The 19,639-nt window shown below is 49.6% G+C and overlaps 1 protein-coding gene across 1 annotated transcript in view; it reads right to left on the reverse strand.

Annotated features, from left to right (window-relative positions):
* Window positions 1–8,241: 8,241 nt before the first annotated feature.
* SH3PXD2B (SH3 and PX domains 2B) overlaps window positions 8,242–19,639 on the reverse strand; it is a 100,235-nt gene continuing 88,837 nt past the window's right edge. Inside the window, exons 11-13 of the mRNA XM_058546042.1 lie at window positions 18,614–18,663; window positions 17,571–17,696; window positions 8,242–10,661 (exon numbers count right to left, since the gene is read on the reverse strand). Coding sequence (XP_058402025.1) covers window positions 9,120–10,661; window positions 17,571–17,696; window positions 18,614–18,663 — 1,718 coding nt within the window. The 3' untranslated portion in view covers window positions 8,242–9,119. The remainder of the gene's footprint in view (window positions 10,662–17,570; window positions 17,697–18,613; window positions 18,664–19,639) is intronic.

Consider the following 19,639-nt stretch of genomic DNA (forward strand, 5'->3'; position numbering starts at 1 on the left):
CAAAGATTAGCTGCCTGTAGATGTGAGGTTTTATTTCTGGGCTTTCAATTCCGTTCCATTGATCTGTGTGTCTGTTTTTGTACCAGTACCATGCTGTTTTGATTATTATAGTTTTGTAGTATGTTTTGAAGTCAGGGATTGTGATGCCTCCAGCTTTGTTCTTTTTTCTCAAGATTGCTTTAGCTATTTGGGGTCTTTTGTTGCCCCACATGAATTTTAATATTCTTTGTTCTATTTCCGTGAAGAATGTCCTTGGGATTCTGATTGGGGTTGTATTGAATCTGTAATTGCTTTAGGTAGTATGGACATTTTAACTATGTTTAGTCTTCCAATCCAAGTGCATGGAATATTTTTCCATTTCTTTATGTCATCATTGATTTCACTCAATAATATCTTATAGTTTTAATTGTATAAGTCTTTCACTTCCTTGGTTTATTCCTAGATATTTTATTCTTTTTTTGCAATTGTAAATGGGATTGTCTTCTTGAGTTTTCTTTCTGTTAGTTCGTTGTTGGTAAACAGAAATGCAACTGATTTCTGTAAGTTGATTTTTTACTCTGCAACTTTGCTGTAGTTGTTGATTATTTCTAATAGTTTTCCAATGGATTCTTTAGGGTTTTCTATATATAAGATCATGTCATTTGCAAACATCAAGAGTTTCACTTCTTCGTTGCCTATTTGTATTCCTTTTATTCCTTTTTCTTGCCTAATCAGTAGCCAATAGACAGTTTTGAAGGAGCCTACTAAATCGCTCCCCTTTCTCCTCACCTGAGTTCAGGACTATCTGAGAGAGACGGTGGGGTCAGGGAATTGGAGGACAAATGTCAGCTTTATTCTTGAGAGAGCGTGGGGGAACCTGGCTAAAGGGAGGTGTGCGCCAGTCATGGGTTTCCTAAGGCTGCATCCCAGAATCACATACTCAGTGACCCAGTCACAGGCACCCCTCAGAAGCACAGGACTCCTTTTGTGGGGGCCCCTTTACCACTAAGCCTCCCACTGTCAGGGGCTGAGGGGAAGGTGTGCTCCCCTAGGACACCTGATCCCAAACAAGAGAGAGAAGGGCTGAGCTATGTATGTCCGGCTACCCCCCAAATTTCAATCATCTAGATAATTCCCTCTTGTCTCCTAGGGAGAGAGGGCTGGAGTGTTATCTAGTTATCTAGTAACACGTATTTTATTTACTTATATACTGCATATATGCTAAAAATTTTATTGATAGTACAGAATGAAAAGCATTTGAAGACGACTATTCTAAACTATATTGTACAAGCGTGTGACCAAGTTCCACACAGTCAAAAAGTAGAGAATGTAATTTATTGTAGGATCTGGGCCTCCTGCGCCTTGAGAAGAGATAAACCTGGCCTTTATTAACTTGAATTTGAGTGCTCTGAACACTACCATTAATTTATAGGTCTCTAAAGGGAAACTTGTTTATGAGGTAGAAAATAAATTCCATTCTTGGGGCTGTTTTCTGAACAGTTTCCTACATGTGGCAATCACACTATGCGGAAATCCATTCGGATTGCTCCAAGTTAGACCAATAGCAACTAGGAAACTTTGAAGTTCATGAGCAGTTCTCCATTCAAAGGATTTTGTCCTCATGATGCTGTGAACGTCAGCATTGAAGACTGGGTTGCAGGGAGGGGCGGAGTTACAGCTGGAACTAGGGTGAGGGACCAGCTAAGGGTCGTAGTTCAGACAGCATTCCACGTAGAGCTGAAATGTAAAATTTGACATTTTCCAGAGTTTACTGCTTAAAACACTGCTCCTGCTAGATGCTCTGTGAATGGTTTCACGGTCAGGTACGTTTGAGGAACCCAATATAAATAAACTCTCCCAGACATCACACTGCATGTTATTATATAAGTGGCTTCAAGAAGTCCTGCAATACAGAAACTGTTTAACTTTATTTAACACAGCTTTTCTCAAACTAATGTGTCCACAGAACACTTACTTCAAAATATCTGTTGACATTGGTTTTGGAGAACACACTTTGGAAAATGCTGAATGGAAATATTATAGATTTGGGAGCCACCAAATATATTAAGGTAAGGGGCTTTGGTGTTAGATATCCAAGTTTATCTTCATATTAGCTGTGACCGTGGGTAAACTTAATCTCTCAGACTCTTAATTTTTTTTTTTTTTTTTTTTTGCAGGGGAACATTTGCCCTAAGCTAACATCTGTTGCCAATCTTCCCCCTTTTTTCTTCCTCCCCCTCTCCCCCTCAAAGCCCCAGTACATATTTGTGTATAGTTGTCAGTTCTTGTTCTTCTATGTGAGCTGCTGCCACAACATGGCTACTGACAGACGAGTGGTGTGGTTCCACGCCTGGGAACTGAACTCGGGCCACCAAAGCAGAGCACGCTGAACTTGAAGCACTAGGTCATCAGGGCTAGCTCATCAGACTCTTAATTTCCATCTATAAAGTGGGTATAATAATTCCTACCTAGAAGAACTGTAGTGAAGATTAAAGAGAGAATATCTAAAAGGTACCAAGCCAACAGCATGTACTCAACAAAAGTTAGACCTTTTCCCTTAATTGTGGAGTTAGGTTTTTGCAAGAAGTATTTCTTGAGCAAGATTTTGAATCCAGGAAATAGCGCTATCAGGATGCGATATGGGCCTCGATCAGCATTTGGGAGGGGGCCATAGCGTGAGTTAAAGAGCCAGCAGAGGACCAGACATGCCATATACAAGCTGTGTGAGATCATGATCCCGTGCCTCCACCTTTCTGAAACATGGTGCCTTCACATGTAAAATGCAGACAGCTACTTCACAGAGCATTTTGAGGATGAAATAAAAGTGTAAGTAGAGTGCCCCACAGGCCTGGAACACAGTAAACGCTCAGAAACGTAACAATGATGTTGATAATAGTATGAAGCACCACTTTTGAACACTTATACTACGGCAGGCAAGGTGCTGAGTCTGGCTGTTTCTCAAAAATGGAGCACGCAGACTATTTCCTCACAAGGTCCTTTTTAAGGACGCGCATTCCTGCTGATTGGGAATTTCAGGGCGAGCGGCCCAGGAATGTGCACTTTGAGAAGCTCCCTGGCTAATTTTTATGGTCACTAAAATTTGAGAACAATTGACTGGGAAGCACGGATTGCAAGATGGTGAGAAATCACACTTGGACCAGATGGATACTGAACTAGAGAAAGGGTGGACATTGAAGGCCCTGGACTTGGAGAAGAGTGGCCCTATGATGTAAGTCTTGGGCCCAGAAATTCACCATGACCCCTCAGAGGAGGGAGAGTGTGTGCAGGTGTGTGGCGTGGCATTCCTGAAACAGTAAAGGGAATGGTGGGCGTGCCAGTTCCAAGTGAGACCTGAAGGAAGGCACTGGGGTAAGCGCCCCCAGAGATGAAGTCAGATTTGGTTCCTGACCACAGTCCATTTCCATCCCATCCCATGAGGCTCAGGCGCCCCTGCACGCCCGCCTAGGAAGCCAACTGACGTTACCACTTGTGTTCTTATGACTAGGCACACTTGGTTTGGAAGATTTGGGAGAAAATGCTCCCAAGGGGGTCCTGAACCACATAATGATCTTTCCTTCTTACTGGAAGAGAGATTAATGTATGAATGACCATTATTCCTAAGCAAGGTCTGCCAGGTCACAGCTTTTTGTGAAATGTTTCCTCCAAGGGAGGATGAATGTTATGCAAATTCTCCACTTTGAAGTTCTTCTGTTAGGGACTCTGCTGGTCTTCTTCTCTTCCCAGGAAGGTGGGGTGGTGGTGTCATTTTGCTTAAAAATTCACCTGGGACCAAGAAGGTTCAACATTGGGGGCTGGTTTTGCCTTGCCTCTGCCCTTGGGAAAGCAATAAAGCATTAGGCAAGGCAGTCCCTGCAGCCCAACCATGACTGCACCCTCCACCCTCCAACACACACTCTTGCCCATCAGCAGGCAATGTCAGCAAGAGGTTCAAGACTCCCTGGGCATGTGAAGCTCTCCATCTTTAGGCACAGAGCTGAGAATATGTGGGAAACACCCAGTGAATACAATGCAGCTTTCCCTTCATTTCCGGACACTGTAGTTCAGAGAAGCAAAGTGCACTAGAGCCCAGAGGGAGGAGTCACTGCGTGTGGGCACTGCCCAGACACAGCCCCGCAGGCTTCTGTGCTTTCATCCCCAAACTCCAGGCCAAGATGCCAGGGCACAAAGCCACGCACCTTTCTCCAGCCAAATAAAATCCATAGACACTGCATCTTCCCAATGAAGCTTGAAGCCAGTCAAGCACTTTTTTATTAAAAAAAAAAAAAAAAAGTCTAATGGTAAAGTGTACAGTCTATACATGCTACAGCTAATTGTTCATTACCCCTCCCCCCTCACATTATATATCAGGTATTTTTTCGTGTTAAAAGGAAACAAAAACCACCACCAGAATCTGTCAGTTGGCAGAGAGGGTATGGGGAATGCTGAGATATCCAGGGATCTCCAGCATCATCCTAAGGGCAGACATGAGGTGGTGGGGCAACGCTGTCAGGGCCCACTGTTCCTGGAGGGGTGCAAGCTGTAGTTTTGCCCTGCTCCCTGAAGCAGCAAATGTGGGTTGTAGCTAAGGGGACCATAGCTTACCATCACCCCTGTAAGAGTGAAAGAGGTGCTACTAACAATTACATGCGCCCAAAGGCATAGACAGGCGTACATTGGGGTGAAACGTAGACACCTTAGTCCTGTTAGAATTGCTTCTTGCTGTAACCAGCCTGGTGGGGGCACCTCCGTTTGTATGTTTATAGAAGCCCTGAAAGTGAGGGCTACTGGCTGTGGCACTGGGTTTGCCTCTTCAAGAACAAAAGACGGTCAGCTCCGTATCCCTGATTGGAGCTAAGAAGGCCTATTTGGATAGAAAGGGAAAGCTGGAATGTTGAAGCACGACGAGAGGCTAAGTAACTCGGCAGGGCAGCACCAGAAACCAGACATCACCCCGCCGAGCTGGACAGTCAAGTCTGTGGGAAGGGTCCTCAGCAGGTGGTCCACGAGCAGGCCGACTGTGCAGCCTCCTGGTTTCAACTCTGCAACCGTCATGGGCTGTGGCCCATCTAGATGTCAGAACCTTAGCTAAGTTAGGAGCAATTCCTCCTGGCTGAGGGAGGGTGCCTTGCACCCTCAGGCCTCAATGCGAGCCAAGTTCCCACTCACTCGGGCCACACAGTGTGACATTAGGTAATCTTTGGTCTATGGTATGGTATGGCCGTTTGCAGCAAAAGCCCGGAAGGGCCTGGACAACCAAAAGGGGGACAAGACTGCCATGCATGGCTGAGGCTGTTTGAGCCCACCGTCACAGTCCAGAGAATGGGAAGACCTCCCAGGGAGCAGTGTGACCCAACACTTAGGGACTTGGGCACAACGCAAGGATGGGAGCCAAGCCACTAAGGTTTTTGTTCTTGAAGTCGAGCTGCCAGCTATGTGAGGGCGGGAGCAATTTCTTTTTCCCACTCAGTGCTGGGTACTTGATACAGGCTGAATAAGTACTAGACCGTCCATCCCTCAGCCTAAGGTCCTTCCAAACCTTGGGGAGATATGGCACCTGACCTTTAACATGGCAAGTTTGTTTTCCTACATTCCACCAGGTAACAAGATCCCCAGTGGGCTCAAATGTTTTAAGGCTAAGAATTTTGCCTAAGAAATCGATTACATGGAGAGGCCCTGTGGTAGAGGCTTAAAATGACCATTGGAAGCCTGATATGGGCTCCAGCAACTCCTCAGGAGGGTAGGGCACTAAAAGGGGTTCGAGCAGGCGCCCAGGTCTCCCCAAGTCTCAGACTGAGACAAGGACATTAACCCACCAAATGATAAAGAGATTTTTGAGCGAAAAATCTGAGCGAAGATCTACTTTATCAAGTGGTGGTCCTAAAACTCAGATTTTCCGAAGATCTGATGGCACCACAAGCTGTAGTTTTGCCCTAGGATGTAAGATCAAATAGTCACAAGGAAGTACGCAGGGGTGACGTATGGGAAAAACCCACCTTTGCCTGCCTTTTGGGCTGGCATTTGGCCTAGGATTTGGCCCACTGACATGTGTGATCATGGGGTGGGGGAAGGAGAAACCTAAATTAAGAGGGAGGGTCACTGCTTCCCTGGAAGCACCACGCACCTTTCACTGCAGAGGGCAGAGGAAGTCACGGGCACTGGGAAGCAAACGGTCAGCTTGGTCAGTATTAGGATGGAGCTGGGCACGTGGCTTCATCCTCTGAACCTCAACTTCCTCACTCTAGGGCGAGGCTGATCCTATGCACCTCATGGGGTTGTCGTGAGGATTAAGTTAAAGGAGGGAGCGTGTTTAAGCACCGGTGACCTGCCCGGAGCTTGGCATGGGAGTTATAACTGTAGCCCTGGACATTTTCCACGGCCGTAACTCCAGGCAAGTTTTGCATATGCTCCATCAATCGCTCACAGAATAGTGGCCACGGTCCTGGATGGTGTCACCCCCAGTCCTCAGGCAAGGAGAGCCAGGGGGCCATCAAGACCCCCCACTTCCAGTTGCCTGGGGAAGTGCCCGCCACTGTGGCAAAAAGGAGCTGGAGAGAGGAAGCCTCAGGCCATAGAAGTGTCCTGAGAAAGGAAGGTGAACAGAGAGGAATGAGGCTTCGGTACCTGCAGTTCATGTCAGAATAATAATAATAATAATAACAATAAAAAGTCAAATTCTTTGCAGGAAAACTTTCTGCCCAGAGTCAGGCGGAACCAGTCCATTCCCACCCAGCTGACCCCCGGGAGGAGGGAATGAGGCTGAAGACCACCCCTTCAGTGGAATCAGCAAACAAAAATCACAGCTCTTAGAGCCAGGCACGGAGCCACATGCAGCCTGGTCTACCCAGCGCCTAGCACATAGTAGGTGCTGACAGAATACTTGAAAAGGTCAATGAAGCAGAAAGTGAATCAGAAGAAAAAAATTTAGTTTGTCTTTTGAAATGTAGTCAAATCCTGCACAACAGCTTCACAAAAGCTGTTTAAGCCAAAATGAATCAAAAACTCAGGAAAACGTGTGCGACGGTGTCTCCTCCTAAGTGAGGGGACCTTGAAGAGGTGGGTGGCCCTTCCCCACCTCCCTTCCTCCCTCGAAGGTTCTGGGTGTAGAGTCAGGGGGCAAACAGGAGCACCTCAGAGCTCTGCCCCAAGATTCCCGGGGGGTGGGATTTACAGACCCACTGAAGCAAGGAATAAAGATGCTACTGTGGGTAAGAGGACACTCTTTCTCCTGTAGAAGCATCCAGAGCCCACGTGGTGGTGGCGGGGAGAGCAGAAGAGGGCTGTTTGCACATAAATTTTTGGCACTGCAGGTGGACAGTGAGTGTCCCCAGGAAAGCTGGCCTTGTGGTTCCAGAAGCACTGCAGTAGATGAACACCCCGAACTGGACATCTCTGGGGCAGGACAGGGCCGCTGCCTCTTGCCCTGCAGGGCAGGGTGGGATGCGGAGGGGCCCTGCCCTCTCACCCCCCAGTAGCCTGGTCCACAGGCAAGAGCTCTGGGCTGGGAGCCAGAAACCCTGGGTCCTGATTCTAGTTCTGCAATGCAGCTGTGCCTCAGTGAACCACATCTGTCAAAATGGCCCTAAGGGCTGCCCTGGGTTCCTCCTAGTGAGATAACAGAGAGGGAGAGCTCATGGGAAAAAAAGAAAACTGCTCTCCGAATGCCAGAGAGGAGCAGGAAGCAGCAGCACGGAGGGAGAGGAGGCATCTGCCTGACCCTTGGGTTCCTGTCTCTTTTTGGGGTACTGCTTGCTAGGCTCAGTTTGGCGGAGACCCAGCTGCTGGTCCTTGAGCCACCAGGCTGCCCGAGGCTGGCATGTGGGACCACTTCAGTGCCCTTTGCTCATAAGCTCCATCCCCCTGTGGGGGCACCAGCACAGGTGCAGGAAACAGGGCTCTGTGGCAGCCACCAGGGCCCTGGGCGTCCCCCTGCATGGAGCAGCTGCTGAGGACAGGGCAGCCTTTGGGGTATGCTGCAGTGGGCCAGAGGGGTGGTGGGTGTGGGAGCAGCCACAGGCATCCCCTCACCCACACCACAAGGAAGCCACATGGCCGCTTGCTCCCGGCACCCGGCCAGCTTCTCCCTCTGCCCTGCCTGGTTTGCCTCTTACGGGGTGGGGGAGGTGGGGGTGGGAAGGGCATAGGCATGGAAGTCAGGCAGGCCTGGATTCAAATCCTCTTTTCTCCTCTTCCTAGCTAGAGTGCCTTGGGGACACTCAGTCCGAGTTTCCTCATCTATAAAATGGGTATAATATGGTAAGAGAGGGTTAAAACATGAATGTAAAGTGCCAATTTCAGTGTTGGCATCTACTAGCTATTCAGCAAAGGGAAGGGCCCCCTTATTCAAACAAACTTTGAGCTCTCGCTCCAGGTAGACAAAAATGAAAACGCCCCAAGGCAAGTGGGGATTCTTATTTAAAAGCCCTAGGATGGATGAGCCTGCGGCAGGAAAGTGAAGCATGCTCAGAGCTGGAACTATTTCCTTAGGACCAATAAAGTCCCAGGACAGAAGAAGATGGGAGGCAGGATGGCCGAGCGGACCTCCACCCCACTCCTGGGGCAGCTGCATCTGGTTGAACCTGAGAGGCCCATGGTCCTGAGCCCTCGGGGAAGAGGAAACCTCCCTGGGATTGGCAATGGAGCCAACTTCTATAGGATGAAGTTCTTTCTGGTACCAGGCATCCTGGAAACTGAGTGAATAAAGTCACTGGGCTCTTAGAGACACGGAGAAATTAGAGCAAGCTGTCACGGACTGGGTGGGATGCCAGGGAGGGCTGTCCCTTCCTATGCCTGGTCCAAGCCATGAGAAACCTTTTCTGCAGTTTCTCCAGATGCTGGGTTCTGGTCCTGGAGACCTTGGAGAGTCATGGTCCTGCTGCTGGGTAGGCAGGGAGGCTGGGTGGAACGCCACTGGCCTTAAGGCAGGGATGCTGAGTGGAGAGAAAGCAAGGGGTGTGTCTCTGAGCCTCCAGGGGATGCTGTGATGGGAGGGATCACTCTCCACCCATGGGAGGGAAGAAATCACGGTACTCCAGTCTTCCTTCCTTTGAGGCTGCGTGGAGGATGATAAATTAAGAGGCATATTAAATATGTGGGTAAAGCCAGCAGGGATGCTTGGGACCTCCAGGCAGGGAGGGAGGCGGCTACGGCTTCTTTCTGAGATAGTTGGAAGGAATCCACCCTTCCCAGGAGGGGGCCCCACTCACGACCTGGCAGAACCACCAGCCGTTGCTGTTCTTTTCCCGGACCTCAAACACCGTCCCCTCCTGGAAGCTGCTGGTATCTTCGTCTCCTTCAAAGTTGGCCACGGCCACATACAAGTCCTTCGGGCCGTCAGCGCTGGGGACAGGGGCTGCAGCCATTTTATCCCTGTTTTCTCCAATCTTGCCTGGCCCCCGTGGCCCCAGCCCACCTTTGCCTCGCATGTCATCCTGGCCCCCTGAGGAGTTGGAGAGAAAAGGTTTGGCTTTTGGAGGGACAAGGAGGGCCCGGCCTGGGGCAGGAGCCACTTTGCCTTCGTTGGCCTCACGCTGTGGTCCTCTGACCTCTGGGAGGGGCCTGGACGCGGAGGAGGTTTTCTTAGGGGGTGGTGGTCTCCGGGGTGGGACCACGGGTCTCTGCTGGGGTGCCTCTTGGAGAGGGACGGGCACATTCCTGGGAGCAGGATCCACGGTCTTGGCTGGCCTCGGAGGAGCTCTGCAGGACATCTCCTTTGGGCTGAGCCCATCCTGCTTGCCCGTCCTCTCTGGGGCGCGGCCAGGCCCCTCCCCTGGGGGGAAGCTCCGGCTGAAGGCCAGGTCTTGGCCCCCGACAGCCTGGTGGCTGCTCTCCCCATCCAATGAGGGTTTCTCTTGGGACTTGGCAGGCCTGAGCTTGCTCCTGAGGTTGCAAATGTCCACTTGGTCTTCGCCCTGAGGTGGCTCTGTCCTGGGGGAAGGAGCTGGTTTTGGCCTAACCTGAGGTTTGGACTTCAAGAAGGGATTCTGGGGAATGGCTTCTGGCTTCTCCTCTGGGGGGTCGGCTTTGGACTTGGAGATGGGTCGGAGGTTGGGCCTCTTCACCTCCTTGGCCAATACTTTGTGGCCACACTCCAGCCCCATCTCATTTTTCAGCTGGAACAACTTGCTTTTGTCAGGTTTGGGCTCTGGCTTCCTGCTGTCCCGGGCTGGGGGGGTGTGTTTGGCTGGAATCATTGGCAAAATCACGCCAGGAGGCTTGGGCGAGGAGCCCCTGAGCTGCTCCATCCTTTGCCGCTCCCGTTCCTGCAGCTCCCCTTCCGACTTGATGATGGATTCTTTCCGGGGAGGGAGGCTGGGCTTCTCCTCCAAGTCGGGGTCCGAGATCTCCTCGTACCCTGCGCATGAGGAGGTGTCTGAAGACGCCTTCCTCAGGACCTCCTTACCACCCTTCCAGTCTTTGGACCATGGCATCCCAGAGTCCACAGCACCATGTGGTGCCTCGGGCAGGGGCCGGGAGGGGCCAGTGGCTTCACTGCCCGTGTTGCTCTCCATCGGGGCTGCATCCCCCAGCCGGAGCTGGGTCACCTCATTGGGCAAGGGAGCCAGAAAGTTGGGTCTTGAGGCATTGCTGGTCTTCTTATACTTGTCAATGAAGGTTGCTGGGGCCCATCCTTCCTTATCTTCAATCTGAATGTACCACCAGCCACTCAAGTTCTTCTCGATCACCTGAAAGGGAGGACAGAAGAAAGGACTTAGTAGGTATGGTCTCAGGGCCAGTGGACCACAGTGGGCTGCGAGAACCCAATGCAACTGGACTTCTAGAAGCAGAAATTTGGACTCGGCAGATTCACAGACAACATCTCTGGTGGCCCATCTCTAGAGACTTGACTGTGTATCAGGAACATCTTAGATGGGGCTAGGTTCTTGTCTAACTTTGGATTCCCCCAAAAGCAGTCCCTGAGACATGGACCTGGCTGTAGGTAGCGAATCTGAGAGGTGATTTCAGGAAGCACAAGTGAGGCACGGGGAAAGTGAGAGACAGTTATGAGCTCTGGCCTCTGGGGCTTAATCTGCCAGGGACCCTCTGAGAGACCATGCAGAATCAGACTCAGCCCACTGGGGGTGGGGACAGTAATCTCCTCACTCCCAGTCCCTCCCCCACAGGGCAGTAGCTTTCCCCCTTTCTGGGCTGGACGCAGGTGCAGGCACCTGTGTGCAGCTGCAGGTCAGCTCGGGGGCTCGAGATGCAGGGCAGGCCACCAGCAGCATCTGCTACAAGTCTAAAGGACAAGGCAAAACCCACGTACACCCGACACGAGCCCTGATGGCTGCTCCTTTGGGTGAGCACCACATGGAGTGGTTGGCTGGTGTTTCTGGGTCACGCTGTATGGACACACTCAGCTCGTGTTTAGATGCAGGGGAACCGCTGCTGATGGAGGTAAAATAGACTTTCATCCCATCTCCTTCTCCCTCTGGGACACACTCCCACTGAATGGAATGGCGGGTGGAATTGCTCACGTTATTTAAGATCTCATGTTTCCTGTCTCGTTTTTGTTCAGTATTGTATGGCTGAATTCACACGAGTGAAAGGTGTGCATGCTGCATGTTACAGGCTGAACTGCGTCCCCTCCAAATTCATATGCTGAAGCCCTAACCCCCCCGCACCTTAGAATGTGACTGTAATTGGAGATAGAGCCTTCTAAGAGGCAAATAAGTTAAAATGGGGTCCTTAGGGCGGACCTTAATCTAATATAGCTGGTGTCCTTATAAGAAGAGGAGATTAGGACACAGAGAACATACAGAACGAGGGACGACCAGGTGTGAACACAGTGAGAAGGCAGCTGTCTGCAAGCCAAGGAGAGAGGCCTCAGGGGAAACCAAACCTGCCAACACTTTGATCCTGGACTTTCAGCCTCCAGAACTGTGAGAAAATAAATCTCTGTTGTCCAAACCACTAAGTTTGTGGTATTTTGCAATGGCAGTGTGAGCAGACTAACACACTGCAATTCCCTGGCAGGCTCTGTGCAGAGGAGATCTGATTAATGCTTACAACCGCCCTATGAGATGGCAATTATCGTCCCATCTTACAGATGCAGAATCGAGCCTCAGGAGAGCTGAGGAGCTCACAGCGGGTCACGCAGAAAGTCAGTGGTGGAAGTGGGAGTCAGAGGCAGGCTGGGGGGCTCCAGGGCCCGAGCTTTTACCACTACTCGACCGTGCCCTGGAAAGGGGATCCTGCTTGGGGAGCAGCCGCGCCTGGGGTGAGAAAGTGCTGGGGGCAACAAGGGCCCAGGGCGTGGTTCTGCTGCTGCACTCGGCCGCCCGCCCAACTCGGAGAAGATGGCAGCCACAGATCCAGAGCAGGAGGCAGAGGCTGGGCTCTGGGGCCTGCCATCCCAGGCTCTGGTTCTGCCTCCACCTCTTACTGTTGGAATGGCCTGCACAAGCCACATGCCTGAGATTCCACACCACACAACGGGGATGACGGTAAGAACACCACCACCCACTCGCAGGAGTTTCATGCCGACCAGATAAGCTAATGTGCAACAGCATTTGGTGAACACTGACAGGAAAACATTAGCTGTTCTTAAATTATTGTGGAGATCACTGGGAAAGCAGGATGCACGGGACAGGTCCCACAGGAGTCTCTCCAGGGAAGGGTACTGATAAATGTACACCCTCCATGTGAAGGTGACCAGCATCTTATCAACACTTGGTAGCTCTGATAACAACCGAAGGTGATTCTGGGCATACAAGTTATCGTCGGCACATCTGTGAATTCACCAACTCTAACACTTACGTATGTGAGCAAGTGAAAATAGGACACCAATCAAAATAAAATATATCAGTGAGGATTTGCTAAGCTTACACTCTATGCAGAGTACTATGGCAGAAGCTCTAAACATTTGTGTTCTGAATCACAATTCATGGGAGTTTTTGTTTATTAGAGAGAAACCAAGGGCAATTATGAATAAAAGCAAATACAAATTCACAAGAACGAAGGGGAAAGAAAAGAGCCTGGGCTTTAAAACCAGAGCGACCTGGGTTCAAATCCCAGCTCCACCACTTCCTAGCTTATGTGGCCCTGGGCAATTCACCTAACCTCTCTGTCTCAGGTACATCTGTAAAATGGGCTAAAGATATCGACCGCTCGGGACTTCTGTGAAGATGAGTTATCAAGTGTGTAAGGCACCTGCATGGAGAGATGCCTATGTCATCACCATATCATCATCAGTAAAACACATTTTGAAGATATACAGACCAGGCAAGAAACTAAGGTGTTCCTAGTAGCACCAGGGGAACACTGTGGTTCCATAAGTGAATTCTGAAGCCTAATATGATGTTGAAATGAACCAGGAAGCAAACTGGAGAAGAAACAAGAAGATACAGTATTTATCTTAAGAATACCTGTTTAAGCCAAAAACTTCAGCGGCAACTATTTCCCACTCGAGTCCCTCAAGTTACCACTGCAGAACCTGTGCTGACATCATGCAACAGTAAGCACAGACGTCTCAAGGATGGGTTATATCTGTGCTTTCTGCAAAAGAATGCTTGGTATTGAGCTTTTTATTGGATCAGCTTCAGCAAAAATAGACAGGCTAAAAGCCAGACACAAAAAAGGGGAATGGTTCTGGTTGAAGTGGGTGGAACCTGGAGGGAAACTCCCCAACACCTCCAGGGAGCCCCAGGGATCCACGAACTCCCTACCACTCGCAGAGTCAGCCCTCGGCTTCAGTGCATTGTCCATGACACCCTGAGCCACCCTTGGCGGATTCTGGAACATTCTGAGCCAGGGAGTGGTGGTGGTGATCGGTAAATGTTCAGTTTGCCAGCATGCTCAAACAATGTGTGTGTTTGCACAAAATGCTGGAAACTCATCATCTTAAAGGAGAAGAAGGTTTTATAATGTTTTTCAACTCTCTGGGGGAAAAAACCCTTTATAATACGCAATTCAGTCTTCTGTTTTTAAGACAGGAGATGGAGTGAACAGCAGCTTCCTCCTTTATGCAACAAATCCAGGGAAACAAATAAATGAATACAAAGTCAAGCTCAGAAGGAGGAAGGGGAGAGGTTAGTGGGCCAGGAATTGGTAGGAACGACTGATGGACATAAGCTGCAGAAGACAGCTGTGGCCCAGGGGGTCCTGAGGCAAAAGGTGGCAGCAGTGCTGATGCCGGCCAGACCTCAAGGGGGCAGAACCCAGGAACAGGCAGGCCCAGGAGCAAGTGGCAGGGGTTAACTGGGACACCACGGCAGAAGCAGCCAGGCTGGTTGACCCCTCTATGCCCTGTATCCCATTCTTGTAGGACAGGTGGAGTAAAGAAGGTGACTGCTCACAAGTGGAAACAGTGAACATGGGAGCCTGGGTCACAGAGACACAACACTGCTCGGTGGCTGACTCAGAAGTCCCCAATCTGGCACTGAAACCAGTGGAAGCTGACCAGCTACTTCTGTACACTCCCCAACTGTCCGCTGCCACTTCTTACACAGCCCCAAGCAAGTACTAACACCGTGAAAAGAACTGAAATAAATACCAATACCACGGCAAAGGATGTGCAACTGAGGAAAGAGATAATGAACAATCTCAATAGGAGCTTAAATTAAACATACTTAATATCCTTAGAGAGATACAGAAGGGCATCCAATTCATGAAAGAACAGGCTATTATGAAACAAGAACAGGTGACTATGAAAAAGAATCAATAAGAGCTCTTGGACATGAAAATTATAATTGTTTTTTTTTTTTAAATTTTTGTTTTTATTTATTTATTTATTGTGAGGAAGATCGGCCCTGAGCTAACATCTGCCAATCCTCCTCTTTTTGCTGAGGAAGACTGGCCCTGGGCTAACATCCGTGCCCATCTTCCTCCACTTTATATGGGACGCTGCCACAGCATGGCTTGATAAGTGGTGCATTGGTGGGCGCCTGGGATCTGAACCCGGGCCGCCAGCAGTGGAGTGCGCGCACTGAACCGCTACGCCATGGGGCCGGCCCCCTATAATTGTTAAAATAAGCAATAAACTGAACTGTTAAAGAGCAAATTAATGAGCTAACAGATGAAGCAGAATGCTCTAAGAATGCAGCACAAGGGATGAAGATGGAAAATACGAAAGGGAAGCTGAGACATGGAGAATAGGGGCAAGAGTTCCCATATCTGTTTAATAACAGTTCCAGAAGGAAAGAATAAAGACAGTGAAGGGAGTCAATATTTAAGGAAGTAAAAGGGGGAATTTTCTAGGAAGACCTCCCGAGTCCTTAGACTGAAATAACCAACCACACACTAAGCAGGATAAAAATAAACTCACACCCAGACACACTTCGGTGCCATCAGCACTTTAAAGATAATGAGGAACTCCTGAGAGAATCAGAGAAATGACAGATAACGAACAAGAGAACAAGAATCAGGTAGACAGTAGTGCTTCCTAGCAATGCTAGATGCAAGAAGAGAAGGGGACGATCTTTTCAAAGCGCCGAGGGAGGATGACTTTAAACTCGGAATCCAAAACTCAGTTATTGAAGAAGGAGGGGGAACTAACATTCAATTCTCATCATGTCAAGAAAGCATCATGTACAGAAGTGAGGGACTGCGCTTAGTTAAGAACTGAGACACGTGGCCCCGGAGCAGCTAACACAGGGGAGGGAAGAGAAACCAGTGCGAATCAGGAGAGGCTTCCCGGAGGAAGCAGAGATTTGAGGAACAGTTGGGTTTTGATATGCCAAGTTCAGTTCAAAAAATGGCCTTGAGTGCCTTCTATGAGAAGGCAGGTAGAGGGCTACGAGCTGGGTTAAAGGAAGGTCATTCCTGGAAGAGAGAGTAAGAAAGGTGGGGAAGGGTCAGCTGGACCTGTGGGGTTCAGAGAAAAGCAGTGGAAACAGGCTGAAAAGCAATGGTAGCAGGAACAGCTCTTGATGATGTTCTGGAAAAACGGCTTGGAAAGATGTTAAGAAAGAGGCATGTTTCATGTCAGAATAGGATACATATGTTTACAAACAGCAAGATGGGGGAATTGGGCATAGAATTCTCTTGCAGCACAATCAATATGCCTTGTGAGTTCTCTCTGTGTATTTGAAGTTGGAAAGACCAAAATGGCAAAAAAAAAAAGGGAGCAGAAAGAAAGCCTTTTAGAGCCTTGGCGGTATTTCTGCTTTCCCCTAAGTTTCTCTGTGTGGATTAGGATTTGCATTTTACAAAAATTAGCTTGAGAGACTTCAGCTCAGGTTCTTTAAACACCCCTGCAGACAGCCCTCTTTCAATGGGCTGAAGGACACTTGGCTTGAGGAGAAGTTTCTGGAGAGCCCTGGGCAGAATCAGTGCTGGTGAGGCCCAGGATGCACCTTCAGGAAGTCGCCTCTGCCAGGCTCACTGGGCAGCTGCCCCGGGACGCGAGGGGAAGAGAGAGAGGCAGGAAGCGTCAGAGCTGGAGGGAAACAGGGGGTGCTCTGGAAGCCTCTCAGAGAGCGAGTAAAGACCCTTAGGAGACTGCCACACTGACGTGTTGACTCAATAACCACTCATTCACTCCTTATTTCCTTCATTCACCCAAACCTTCACTCATAAAGGAGTGGTTTACTGAGCACCTACTACGGACCAACACCAGGGCTACAGGCCAGAACGGAGGAAACACACCCGGGCCTCTGCGTGTTAAGCAGGAGGCTGGTGGGGAGACAATTTTCACTGATTCGACAACATTTATTGCAAACCTACCGTGTTCTAGGCACTGCACTGCCTGTGGGGATACAGGATTGAGGAACAGACATGATCTCTGCCATCCTGAAGTTCCCAAATGTCAGCACATAAATAACCACAGGCTGTCAACACCCCTGGCTCAAATCTGGAGACAGACATGGGTTAAAATCCCGGCTCTGCCACCTTTTAGCCATGTGACTTTGGACAGTAGCTTTTTTCGGAGCCCAGGGTTCCTCATCTGAGACATGGGGACTGTAAGAGTCCGGCCTCACAAGAGCGAGGGATCACGTGACCAAGCGAGCTACTGCGTGTCAAGTGCTTGGTACAGTGCCTGGCGCCTCGCCGCTATCCCGTGACTCACAGGATTTCCTGGGAACAAACACCTTCCAGCTCTAACCCCATGAAGAAAGAAAAGAGAAATGAAGGGGAGAAAGGATTTATGGTGGCCTTTATTCAGGGAACAGAGTAGACATGGAAAGGAGTGGGAAGACAAGGAGAGGAGAGGCAAGAAGTAGGAGGTGATAAAAACAGAACACAAGCCAGTCACAAAAGACCACATAGTGTATGTTCCTACTTACATGAAATGTCTAAAGCAGGCACACCTATAGACACAAAGTGGACTAGTGGTTGCCTAGGCCTGGAGCTGAAGGGACCGAGAGGGACTGCAGGGAAATGGGCGTGACCAATGACAAGGTTTCTTTTTCAAATGAAAATGTTCTAATACTGATTTTGGTGATGGTTGCTCAATTCTGCAAATATATTAAAAACCACTGGATTTTACACTTCAAATCAGTGACTTGTATGGTATGTGAATTATATCTCAATAAAGCTGTTACAAAAAAAAAAAGAATATAAAAGTAGGAGGTGAGAGTAGCAGGAGATGAGAAGTAGGGCGCTGCTTAGAATCAAGAATCCCAGGTAGGCAGCGGGACACCAGGTCCACTCACCTCGACCTTCAGGCCCGCTTGGAAGCTGATGCCGTCGGGGATGGTCGTCTGGAATTCGGCGATGGTGTAATACTCTTCCTCCACCTGGGGTGGGACGGGGGGCTTGGGCAGGTTGAGACCTCGAGGCTGGTACAATTGAACACAGTGCAAACTCCAATGTGAGTGCGCTACTGCCGCGCTGCAGGGGGCTGTGGGGGGCGCTAGGGGACTGGGGCACAGTCACCCTTGGGGGATACTGGTGGGCCCACTTGGATTCTAAAGGACAAAACAAAGAGGACCACTCATTCCTAGATGGGTCACTGGCCCTTCAGCTTTAGAGCGACGAGAAGAAACATAGGACATATGCCTATAATCACGAAACTTTGGGGCAAGACAATATCTTCTGAATATAAGAGGCAGCGAGGGTTGTGGAAAGAACACAGGTTTGCGAGTCAGACCCATCTGGGTTGGAAACTGATTATGTGAAGGGTTTTGGGCAAATCACTTCCCCTTCTGGAGCCTTGTTGCATCTCCTGTAGAATGGGGATTATAACAGGCTCTAGCTGGTGGGGGTCACTGTAAGCATTCAATAAGTTAACGTAGGGAAGCACCCAGCACAGCACATGGCACCCAACAGACGCTCAACTAATGGCAGACATTAAAAAAAGAAGGCCCATTTTTCAAAATATTGGCTAGAAAGGTACCTAAAGAATTAAAAATGGAGCATGAAAGAAAGATATCAGAATGGCCCCACAAGCGACATTTGTGTCCTACCCCAGTTTCGGATGCAAGTGACCTTATTTAAGAAGACTGACCTAAGAAAGCCAGGTGGGCTCAGGAAGCAGAGAGCACACCCTGAGGCCATTGGTCACAAAGCCATGGGCAGACTGTTTCCCCTCCCTGGACCTCAGTCTTTCCAACTGTTAATGGGGACTAGCACTTGTACGGCCAGCTTCTCGAGGCTTCTGTGTAGACAGGTAAGAGCATCTTTAGGAAGGGTGAGGTGAGTGTGAGGGTCAATCTCAGGTCAGGGCCTGCCTCCCCAACAGCAAGTGTCCACTTACTATGGTCATATCCCGGCGAGGAGGGGGTCTCTGTCTCATCTTGGGCGATCCTATAAAGAGATAAGATCTTATTTTACACACTGAAGAATTCTACAGATAACATTTCTGAGGTGGACACCAGGATAGATCTATTCTCTCCCGCAGAAGGTCAGGCGTGACGCCCTGCACAGGCGTTAGTGAGCCGCTGCGGCGCTTCCTGTGAGAAGAGCCCGATTAGGAAGGGGCTGCTCAGACTCGGCTCAGGACACCAGCACACTGTGTGCTGGAGCAGAGGAAAGCTCTCCAGGAAGGGCAACAAGTGTAGGCTTCAGAGGAACGCAGAGGTGGGTCACAACTAGTTACTGGACTCTCTGAGCCCCAAGGCCGTCATCTGCAGGAGGTGGATGACACCTGCCTCCCAGGAGCAGTGATGGAGTGGAGAGGAAACAATACGTGTGAGGCTCCAGGTGGCAGGCACGAAATAAATGTTACAGCTCCTGGCTTGGTGCTCTAGGGCAAACCCAAATCTAACAATACACAAACAGAACCAAACACACGTGGGCTGATGGCTTCAGGGGTTTTTACTCTGGAGTTGGGCTGCCCTCGCTCTGGATCTCAGGGTCAGGAGGAGGATGACTTTGCAGTGGTCCAAGGCTCCTGGCTCAAGGCAGAACATGGAGGAAGTCACCCCATCTGTTGCCAGAGCTGGTTCAGCATGGGTCCACATAGAGGGGTATTTTGGCAGTTGGGGTATGGAGGAGACTGCTAATCTCTTAATTTACTACAAATGGGTATTTAAGAGATTAGCAGTCTTCCATTAGAATAAATAGTAACAGAGTTTTAGCCAGACACTTAGCTGTCTACATAAAGACTACATTTCCCAAACTCCCTTGCAGCTAGGTATTACCATGTGACTAAGTTCTGGCCAATGGGATGTGAGAGAGTGGAAAGCGTGTAACTTCTGAGTTCTACACTTCTCCCTGCCTCCCTCATTGGCTGGACTAGTGGTGAGCCATCCTGGACCAGGTGGATGAGCGCAATACAAGA

The sequence above is a fragment of the Diceros bicornis genome, chromosome 1 (genome assembly GCF_020826845.1).
Source record: "Diceros bicornis minor isolate mBicDic1 chromosome 1, mDicBic1.mat.cur, whole genome shotgun sequence".
NCBI lineage: Eukaryota > Metazoa > Chordata > Mammalia > Perissodactyla > Rhinocerotidae > Diceros > Diceros bicornis.